Source organism: Mus pahari, chromosome 4 (assembly GCF_900095145.1).
Source record: "Mus pahari chromosome 4, PAHARI_EIJ_v1.1, whole genome shotgun sequence".
In the NCBI taxonomy this organism is placed as follows: domain Eukaryota; kingdom Metazoa; phylum Chordata; class Mammalia; order Rodentia; family Muridae; genus Mus; species Mus pahari.
In genome coordinates this window covers 44,808,962-44,820,313 of record NC_034593.1, presented here as the reverse complement: position 1 = coordinate 44,820,313, position 11,352 = coordinate 44,808,962, and the positions used below count along the sequence as shown (strand labels likewise).

Below are 11,352 nucleotides of genomic sequence, written 5' to 3'. Positions count from 1 at the left end.
CACCTGCCTCTGCCTCCCAAGTGCTGGGATTAAAGGCGTGCACCACCACTGCCCAGCTTTTTGTTGTATTTTTATGCCCAAGAAAGTCCTTGGAAACCTGGTCTTTCCCTTGGTTGCTCTCTCACAGCTTCACAGAGTCGTGCCAGCTCTAACTCTTTCCTTAATATTACAGAGGGCCTCCACCAGACCCTCGGAGAAGCAGTCTGTTGGTACAGACGTCTTTCCCCCACACTCTGGATTGACTCAGGCTAGAATTCATTGTGCGGAGTTAGCTGAAGTCCACAAACATGTAGCTTGTTGTGACTGTGTTTCTATGTTGGATGCCAGGGGTAAAGCACACAAACCTCTGTCCTCAAGGAGCAAAGCGAGCTGCCAGGGATGAGCCACTGAGAAACTGCCAGCAGATGGTAACTTGTATTTAAGCATTTGGAAGTTGCAACTTTCTGTTTTCCCATCTTACAGAGTTCGACTTGGTAGGATGTACTGTCAGACATATACCATGATCAAGAGCATGAAAATATGTTTTTGCATGCTAATGGAAGGAGGGGTGTGTGCGAATGCAATTATAAAATGAACAATGGTTATCCTGGCATGCTATAAACAAATGTTGCCTCTTTCTTTTTCCTACTTTCCTACATTGCTTTTAAAAACTTCTGTGATGGAGTGGCTGAGAGCAGGAAAGCCAACAGCATGCCTATTTTAAAGATTTTTGTTTTTAATCACGTGTGTGTGTGTGTGTGTGTGTGTGTGTGTGTGTGTGAGTGTATCTGTCATGTGAGTGCAGGTGCCTGTGGTGACCAGAAGAGGGCGCCAGATCATGTCTCTAGAGTTGCTGGTGGTTGTAAGTTGCCAGGTGTAGGAACTGAATGTGTGTCCTCTGCAAAGGTGGTACTCACTCTCAGGAACGAGCTAACTCTATAGCCCAGCATGCATGTTTTCAGTACAGCCATCCCTCAGAATTTGGGGCGTGGGTATAGAACAAGCATCCCAACTCACCAAAGATGCTCATATCTTTTACCTGAGCTATCATGGGATATACATAGGACCTACACAAACCTCCCTTATATTTTGAATCATGTCTAGACCACTTGTAATACCTTAAAAATGTAAATGCTATCTAAATAGTCGTTAGTATTGTATTGTTTAGAGGATAATGACAAGAGAAAATCTGGATGCAATTTGTTTCAGACATTTTCAATATGTGGATGAAAAACTTGTGGCTGCAACTTTTTGCTGTCTTCAGTGTCTAAGTAGACATCATCTATCTATCTGCTCACTGAAAATCTAAGGGAAAACAAAAACAAGTTTAAAGTCCTGGTCTCTTTTCCGTAGAACCAAGTTAGAAGGACAGCACTTATTCTACCCTGGAGATGTACTACCCAATCAGGATCTGGGGAGATGGCTCAATGGATAAAAGGCTTGCAAAGCAAGCCTGAGAACCCAAGCTCCACCCTCAGGGCAGAGACAGGAGGGCCTTGTTGCTCAGTCTGTCTACCAAATCCATGAGTTCCAGGCTCAGTGAGAAACCCAGCTCAAAGAATAATGTAGAGAGCAAAAGAGTGAGACAGGCTACATCAACCTTTGTCCCCCTCTCTTTATGTCTCCCTGTCTCTGTTTCTCTGTATATGTGTCTCTCTGAGTGTGTGTCTGTCTCTCTGAGGGGGGAGAGAGAGAGAGAGAGAGAGAGAGAGAGAGAGAGAGAGAGAGAGAGAGAGATCACTCCAGCAATAATAGTAATAACCCGAAGATGCTTTTTTTTCTTATTTTCTTTATTTACATTTCAAATGCTATCCCGAAAGTTTCCTATACCCCTCCCCCTCACCTCTGCTCCCCTACCCACCCACTCCCACTACTTGGCCCAGGCCTTGCCTTGTGCTGAGTCATATAAAGTTTGCAAGACCAAGGAGCCTCTCTTCCCAGTGATGGCCGATTAGGCCATCTTCTGCTACATATGCAGCTAGAGACACAAGCTCGGGGGGTACTGGTTAGTTCCTGTTGCTGTTCCACTGAAGATGCTTTTCATGCCGTCAGAGTGTGTCAATCATGCTCCCATAGAGGAGCTGAGTTCCTAGTCGGGTCCCTGGATCCCCATAAGGAGAAGAACCTCTTAATAATAGAACTGGCCTTTAGTTACTACTATTTGAGTGAAACACTTCCTAAATTGTTAGTCTCAGCCTTAAAACCTAACTGTTTGGGGGGATATAATCACACAAACAATAGGAGGGTCTTACTTTGTAGTCCAGGCTAGCCCTCAACTCTCTCCACCTCCTAAGTGCTACTGTTACAAGGATGGGCCAGTGTACCCCGCTGAAAACAAGCTTTTCGATGCAACCTTCTCGAATCATCTAGGAAGTGGAGGAGGGAGGGGTTTGGGAGACTGTTGGGGTGCTGGTGGGAGCTTGTTGTAAGCTGCTTCCCAACCCCACAGTGAACAACAACAACAAAAAAAAAACTTGTTGAAAAAGGAAATTTGTACAGGATTGCCGCCATCCGCAGGCCATGCTTCTGCCTTGACACTTGGTAGACTTCAGAGGGAAACTCAGATTTTAATTTACGTTGTTTCATCTTCCTCTTCTGGTTGGATGGCCTAGTCGCCTGCCCTTTCAAAAGAAAAAAATCAAAGTTGATAGCACAGAGAGACTTGATTTGGAGTCGCAGAAAACAATAATAATTTTTAAAAGGTGGTTTTTGTTGTTGTTGTTATTGTTGTTGTTGTTCATATTTAGTTTCATGCTTTGATTTCTTTTCGAGTCTAATAGTTTCTACCCTTTTATTCCGTGTTCGTTCTTTCCCTGCTTCCTGTCGCTTGTTCTTTATTCCAGCGTGTTCCTGGGCGGTCTGCTCAATTGAGACCAGATGTCTGTTTTGATAGAAAAGTTCAAATCCCAAAGATGCCGCCCCAGCTGTGGGACAATCAGACAAGTTCCCTAGTCTCTCAGAGACTTAACGCTTTCTAATCAGCGCAATGAGCTTGATTACATAGGTAAAGGCACCTAGCAGAGCTTTTGCCTATGCCAAGTTCCTCCAAGTCTGTTATCTTCTAGTGTGACCCTGTGGTCTCCCCTTTATTTAAAGAATCCTCTCCAGACAGAGGGGATATTTGTCAATCCATAGCTTTCTACCATGCTACCCTAGGGAAATTCGGGGCATGCCTGGTGTTCTCCCTGAGCAAGGAACGCCCAACTCCCCCTGCCCCCTCCCAAGCCCCATCCCTTGGTCTTGGCTACCTTTCAGCTTCTAGAGATCAGTTGCAAGTGGAATACTATCCTTCTAGAGAGAGTTATGGCCCCAAGTTCCCTTGAGAATTCTTAGTCTTCGTGACAAATATCACTGAGCCAGCCTAGCAGCCCTGAGCAGGGAGGGGGAGCTTGGTTCTCAATGCAGCAGATTTCACACTAAAGCCAGAGCAAGCCGGCACCAGGCTTGCTTGATTTTGAAAATGCAAGTTTGCAATCAAATCAGGGCCAGGCTGCAATCAGCCAGGATTACTCGCTCCAGTAATTCTCAAACTCCTACAGGATCTCCCATCACCTGGAGAACTTGGTCTGATTCAGTAGGCCTGGTGGAGCCAGGGAATCTGCATTTCTGCTGAGCTCCCAGGGGATGCTAATGTAAGGTGGGCCTGGACCACTCTTGGGGAAGCTGTATGGACTCTTGCCCATCGCTGTACACAGATTGCTCTTACGGAGGGAGAGGGAGGTTTTCACATCTTCTTAGCCTTTTTCATCTCCAAAGTTTCTATTGTCACCTGACCACTTTTTAAACGTGATTTTTCAGATTTTTCAGGGGGACTCTGGATGGAGACAAGATGGCCTGCCCGTGCCTCTGGGAGTCCTTTGGGTGATGCATCCTGCCTGCTGCTCACTGATGTGAAAGCACTGAACTCTTGTTGGGCAGGTGTGACCTTAGCTGTCACCTTCCATAGACCCTAACCCTCTGAAACGTAAAACTTGCCTTTGTAGACAGCCTCTAAATACTGTATATGTCTTTTGATACTTAGACTTTGGTCAAAAATTCATTTGGCCTGATACTGCTTGGATTTTTTTTTTCCTATTACTTGACCCAGTTTTGTGTGTGTGTGTGTGTGTGTGAGAGAGAGAGAGAGAGAGAGAGAGAGAGAGAGAGATTTTTTTCTCTAGGTAGCCTTTCTATTTGCTTATTGATTTACTCCAACCCTTTCTTACCCACAACAGCCCTATCTGTATACAAACCCTTTCCTCTAGTGTTCTCCAGGCTACAGAAACGCGCGCAGTAGTGGCACTGGGCAATATGCCCACCCCCAGAGCGTCAGGCTGAGTTTCTCAGGGGCCCCAGGGCACCCACCCTGCTCCTGAGCTCCTGGTCTTTGTTAGGATCTCCAAGCAGTGAGGTGCTTGCTCTCTGGCTAGCCTCGAGCTCCCGGCCCCACTCCTGCGCGCTTTGCCGGAGCCCCCTGAGGACTTGTAAGCAGATAGGCTGGAGTTGAAGAGGCTAAATTACGCCTCAGGGGACTTTTTAACGAAAACTCTTAAATTTCATTTGGGCGACTGGTAGGCCACGCGGTTGTAGAATGAGCAGAGGTCCCTTCTCCCTGCACCGGCTTTGTCCCTCTCTGGCTCCCTCCAACAGCAAGGTGCTCCTGGATTTGGCTGCCACTGCCCGCCCCCCTTCATCTCCTCCTGCTCCCTATCCTTCGGTTTCCTTCCATATCCTCTTCCTGCCACCCCCACCCGCAACCCTCACCCCACCCTGCCAAGTCCCTCTTCCCTGTGGCTGGAGAAAAGTCGGTAATAAGAAACCAGTTCGGTATCAGAGAGTGGGGAAGGAAGAGACCTCCACCCCTTAAGATGCACCGCCATGGTGAGAGAACTCATTTTGTGCAAAGAGGGCCTCGAGCCACCAGGGAATTCCTGGATTGTCTCAGGCTGTCGTGTGTGATGTCCATCACGCCGTGCGAACACCATCTGCTCCGTATTATGCTCGCAGTTGCCAGGCTACCTGCTGTACGCAGGAACACTTGACTGCCTGGCTCCACGTCCGCAGTGGCGGCCCGGGCGGGGCGGGGGACCCAGCCCTGATTAAGCCATCTGCGATGGGGTGGGGGAGGGGGGAGAGGGGAGGGACGGGGGGGGGGACTCAGCGCGAGGTCTGGAGTGCGGTCCCGGGCTCACACCACCCTCTGCTGGGCTACCGGCAGAACGACAGCTGCTCAAGAGGGTCCCCCATCGGGGCCACCTAGAAAAGGATGAAGCTCAGGGTCTGCTGGATCCAAGTACATAGGATGTCGTATCCTGTCCCTCCCAGGAACCAATGGTCTTTCATACCCGCCGCGTCTCTGGCCCCTATCACCCAAATGCTGCATGTTCCTGGGGGTAAAAAAAAAAAAAAAAATCCCTTCAGAGAAAGCCAGTTTCCCCACAAGTGGGTTTATAAATAAACAGCTGGCTGTTCTCGGAAGATATTTTTATCGCCTCTGATTTTTGAAGTTGGAAACTGCCTCTTTGGGGGAGGCTGGAGTGTTGTTTACACCTCCTACCTTGCTCTAGCCGTTAGAAAATTGTTAAGCTCTTGTCCCTGGAGCGGAAGGTGAATGTGTAAGACAGGTTCTTTGGTTTTGATATCTCTCTCTCTCTCTCTCTCTCTCTCTCTCTCTCTCTCTCTCTCTCTCTCTCTCTCTCTCTCTCTCTCTCTCTCCTTCCCTTATTTTACTGAAAAGTGAGAGTGTTTGGAGAGCCTGGAAGATCTGCGTGGCAAATTGAATTCAAGGAGAGGAGACTGTATTAAGATTCTGGGTGGAAAGCAAGAGGAGGTCGCTGGGCTGGGAGTGGGGAACAAACCAGTAATTAAAACTAAAAATACTGCATCATTTGGCTCCGAGGCATTGCATGTCGCATGACGAAAGCTCACTCTGGTTTTCTCTAATTGCACAACCCAGTGTGTGTCCTCCATAGAAACAAGAGCAGGGACTTGGAATCCTAGAGTCTGACAGACCATTTCTCATTAAGCCCTCTTAGATTCGAGGTTAAAAGAGAGCCCCGCGACATAAACAGCTGCCTGCACCAGCTTCGATTGTTAAAGCCAGTCATGGTGGGCTTTCATGCTTTGGGACACACCTGTGCACTTGCTGGGAAGCCCCTAAAGATGCTGTGTTTGGCAGGCAACGCTGCAGCCATTTTGGGTCGTGTAGTCTGCGTTGAGAACCTTAACAACTTTGGGGACAGGACCATTTGGGGAATGAAATAACCCCAGAGGTAATGGCTTGACTGTGTCCACAGGGACAAAATGCGACTGGGTGTATGAACATCCTCACCTCGTTTGCCTCTCTTATTTTTCCCAGGGGAGAGAAGGCTATGAACAGTCCTTCGCTCCTGGCTACATTCCTCTGCTATGCAGAGGGGTCACATGGGCAATAAAATCTCAAAGTGCATGGAGAGAAACTCAGCCAGAAAAGAACAGCCCTTTCAAAAACAAGCTAAAGAAAGTGGTGTCTTTCCTTGGATCTCATTTTCCCTTCAAATCTCTCTTCGTCAAAACCAGGAAATATTAAACAGACTGCAATGCATGGGAGAAAAACTATTATCTGTCTGTCTGCTAGTTGGCTAGCTCTAGCGTGAAGTGTTAAGTTGACCAGCCATTTGTCTCTCGGGAGGCGAGAAACAGCTTGATCCTGTAGGAAGGAGGGGCTGAGAAACGGGTAGCAAGCAGAACTAGAAATAAGGGAAGTCTCTTGTGCGCCTAGATAACTGTAGCCACAAAGGTCCTTTTTTAACATTAAGAACATTTCATAGCTCTCCACCTGATTGCAGAGGACGCGCATAAGTAAAAGCCTTTACTGTGGACTATGGAGATGGCTCCACGGTTAAGAAAGCAAACTCTCGGACCAGAGTTCTGTTCCCAACCTCCCTGCCAGGCGGCTCACGACTACTTGGGACTCCAGCTCCAAGGGATTCAATGCCCTCTTCTAACCTAAGCTGCACACAGGAGCACACGCACACACACACACACACACACACACACACACACACGCAATTTAGCCAGTACTTACACACACAAAAAAAACATGACTCATATTTAGACTACAGGCTGTTCTGATATGTGTGCTTGGCACTGCCAACTTAGAGTTCGGGGAAGAAAGCAGAAATTAAACTGAAGTCGACTCAGCGTCAGTACCCTGGTTCTCCTAGGAACCATCTTGTTGTGACCTGAAAAACTTCACATACTAACCATAACTCCCTCGGCTGGTGTTTCTGGGGCCATGGAAGCGATTGGCTGGTTTGCTTCTCCAGTTCTGTTTGGGTGCAGGGAGGCAGAGTGAGTAGGGATGTAGCATTAGGTGGAAATTCACCAGAAAGGACCGCCTGCCTGGGTCAGCACCAGGCATAAGAGAGAAGCCGGAGGCCGACAAGACCAGGTTTATGGGGAATCAGCCCCAACCTGGCCCTGGAGAGGCAGACAGAATCTCATTTCTGTATTTTGAGAGAAAATTGCCTGCACAAACAACCACATCTGTATCAAAGCTGTAGCCACTCAGAGGGAAGGATGTATTAAAAATCCAGCTTGGGTTATAATTTAAAACAAGAGTAGATGTTTTATATTAATTGTTCTTCTTGTTAGGCCTCGTAAGGATGCCTCACGGTACTGCTGTGCCTGTCCTCCTGCGAGTGCCGTTTAAGTCCTGCTCAGGTCAGAAGGAAGGACCGTTTCCACGGGACATTCAGCCAGCATTTGCCATCCCCGCTTTGTTGATAGAAGTTTCTAGAAACTGACTTTTCTGTCTACACGCCTTCTGTGCCCAATAGCGTTTTCCCTTGGTAGCCTCCACTGTCCAGCTGTGTAGCTGTCCCGTCTGAGGCCATTCTCCCAGATAGCCCTTGGGCTCTGTGGAATCAGCTATTTAGCACATTCCCTCTATTCCCTGGGGAGCAGAGGGGGGATGTCGGTCCTTATAAGTTGCTGTTGACTCTCTGACAAATAATTATAGAATCCCAATCCAGTCCCCGGTGCTGAAATTACCCCAGACACATGAGATGCAATTCTATTTTTAAAGAGATTAGGAGATTACATAGCTTTCAAAAGTGTATCATATCTCATTTCATATATATATATATATATATATATATATATATATATATATATATATATATATAAACTTGCTCTGATCATATTTCCTTACCGTTACCTTCTTGTGCCCTCCCCCTCGGGATGAACCCCTTGGTCTTCTCAAGAAGTCCCTCTCTTGAGATTACATAGCTTTGGTCAAAGTAACATATTTTCAGTTCCAAACCTCTCTCTGCCTGACAGGATTAAGATGCATACACACAAAATAAAGCAAAACGCACACGCACACGCGCGCGCGCACACACACACACACACACACACACACACACACGTGTTTTGACTAGTTGGGCTAACACCAAGCATCGAATGATTTTAACACACTGTGGTAGTATATGGCTTCCATGAATGTCTCTCCTATTTACTAAGATGCCCATCTTAGCAAAGTAGACAGTAACTGCTAGAATTATGAAGAAAGAAAAGGGTGGAGGGTGCCTTTGAGACTTATTTTGAGCCCACCCTGAGAGTCCTTTCCTTTTTTTTTTTTTTTTTTTTTTAAGAGAATTAGAGTGTTGAAATCCTAGTGCATGGCCACTACATCACTACATCATCCCATCTGAAACAGATAACTTGGCTTCCCATTTCCCAGACCCATTCTCTGTTTCTATTCCCTGTCCCTGTAGCCTCTCCAGTTCTACTATGGCAAGGACAACAAGATGGTTTTCTGGAGGAGGAACCGGCTAGGACCTCTGCCCCATTCCCCTCCTCAGAAGTTTCCCCTGAAATGTCAGGAAGTGCTCCAGCAGAATTTCTAAACTGCTTTCTTCTGGTCCCTCTAGGAGCAGCACGCAGTTGGTATTCCCAGGACCACGGGCCCTATGCAGAACTCTGTGCCCTCGGGGTCGGGAAGCATGGTCTCTGGAGCCAGTCCCGGGGGCCTTGGATTTCTAGGCAGCCAGCCACAGGCAGCCATCATGAAGCAGATGCTGATGGATCAACGGGCCCAGCTGATGGAGCATCAGAAGCAACAGTTCCTTCGGGAACAGAGGCAGCAGCAACAGCAGCAGCAGCAGCAACAGCAGCAGCAGCAGCAGATCCTGGCTGAGCAGGTCAGTACCATCAATTCAGCAAGCACTTACTGGCACCCCCTATTGGTGAGAAAGTCACCATTGTCCCTGTCAAGGTGCTCATAGCCCTGCCCTTCATTAGGGACAAAAAGAAGGAAAAAAATTTAGAAAGGCTAAAGAATTCAACTGAGTTGGTTGTAAATGTTAGACCAGCATGGTGGTTTGAATACAAGTGGACCCCAGAGATTCATGTGTTTGAGTTCTTGGCTATAGGCAATGGCACTAATAGGAGGTCTGGCCTTGTTGAAGTAGGTGTGGCCTTGTTGGAAGAAGTGTGTCACTGTGGGGGCAAGTTTTGAGCCTCCTATGCTCAAGTTATGTCCAATATGGCACACAAGTCTCCTTCTACAGTCTTTGGATCAAGATGTAGAACTCTCAGCTCCTTCTCCAGCACCATGTCTGCCTGCACGCCACCATGCTTCCCACCGTCATGAATAATGGACTAAACTTACTCTGAAGCTGTAAGCCAGCCCCAATTAAATGTTCGCCTTTATAAGAGTTGCTGTGGTCATGGTGTCTCCTCACAGCAGTAAAACCTTAACTAAGACAATGGGAACGACACAGTAAGGCACACAGAACAATCGGGGAACTTGAACGGGGGTCACGGAGAGGATATAACTGGAGAAAGTCCCTGATATCTTTTCCTACAACTCAGGAAATCTGTGAGTTAAAGGAAGGCCTAACACAAACACAGCTTTACCCTAAGCATACTCATCCGCCCCAGCCATATAATCCTCCTACTCTGGAAGAAAGCCTTCCCTGCAGAGCACCCCTCTTGCCTTTGATTTGTTCTGTCTTTAGATGCTGATGCCTGATTTAGTGTTATCCCAAGGAATTGCCTAAATCTATCCATAAGAGAGCCTCTGATGGCCCCTATAGGGCCTGCATAGGGCATCCCACACAGCAGACAGACCCTTTGTCACAGGTGGACTGAAAGGCCCAGCAAAGCTTTGACTCTTGTTCATACCTTGTTCCTAATAGAATTAGGATTTTGGAATTTCCTCTGCAAAGTACTGAGTAGGCTACAGGCACACCAAGGCCCCTACCTATCCAGAATCGCAGTCATGAATAATACCAGAAACCGAGTAGTGTTGCGCATACCTGACCTTTGCTCCTAAACAGCCATGCCATTCTCTCCCTTCTTGCCAAGGTCAGCCAGCCACCTGGCAGCTATTGTACAAACAAACCTCCGCCCCTCTCACCCTGCGTAAGGTGTGTGACAAGGAGCTGTGCTAATATCTCTCTGGTAGTGATAAATGGAACTGCTAAGGGGCTCTGGGCTTTGTAAATCTCTCCTCCAGCAAGCCCAGGACATTTCCAAGTGTGCCTGGTGCCCTGGGAGATTATTTCTAATACACGTGCTGCAGCGGAGACACAGCAGGAGTCAGAGTAGCCAGGCAGAACTCATCTGTGCCCACCCAGGGGTATGTGCTCTCATGCCACTCCACAGCCTGGTCAGCTGAGCCCTGGGGAGCAAAAAAAGGGAGGTGGAAGATTGCAGGAAGAGGTGTGCCAAACCCATGCCTCTGGACAGGGAGACAAGATAGAAACCTCCCAGGATTACGATGAGGTGGGACTACCTAGAAAACCCGGAGGAAACAAAAAAAAAACTGTCTGAGTTGCCCTAGCAACCATATATACAATTGATAAGGGACCATCACCCGGCTCAGGGTCTGGACTTGTCTGTCCATTTCTCTTTTAATATGATTTTGAATAAATAAGCAGATCATGGAAGGCTGAAGAGATGGGTGAAGTTGCTTGCTGTGTAAGCCTGAGGACCTGCATTTAATCTCATGTGCAGAAAGCACCTACCATGAGATGGGGGAGCACTGGGGACCCTCAGAAGCTACCAGGCTGGCTAACTGGCTTATACAGAGGCAAGCCAGACACCCTATCTCAAACAAAATAGAAAGTGAGAAAATACCAGAGGTTGTCTGTACCCTTGGCACATCACACACACACACACACATACACACACACGCACGCGCGCACACACACACACACACACACACACACACGCATGCATTTTTTAGAAACCAGTTTGTCTTCATCTAGCAGGTTAGGTTTGCATACTTTTCCCATGTTAAAGTTTATTTGAGATAAAGAATGCAAAGTCCCAAATTCTTGGGCAAATGGATGTATCTGGAGGATATCATCCTTAGTGAGGTAACCCAATCACAAAAGAAGTCAC

The 11,352-nt window shown here is 47.5% G+C and overlaps 1 protein-coding gene across 1 annotated transcript in view; it reads left to right on the top strand.

Moving 5' to 3' along the window:
• The window catches only part of Maml3 (mastermind like transcriptional coactivator 3), a 411,993-nt gene that overhangs the window by 390,315 nt on the left and 10,326 nt on the right, over window positions 1-11,352 (top strand). The window contains exon 3 of the mRNA XM_021196183.2: window positions 8,874-9,143. Coding sequence (XP_021051842.1) covers window positions 8,874-9,143 — 270 coding nt within the window. The remainder of the gene's footprint in view (window positions 1-8,873; window positions 9,144-11,352) is intronic.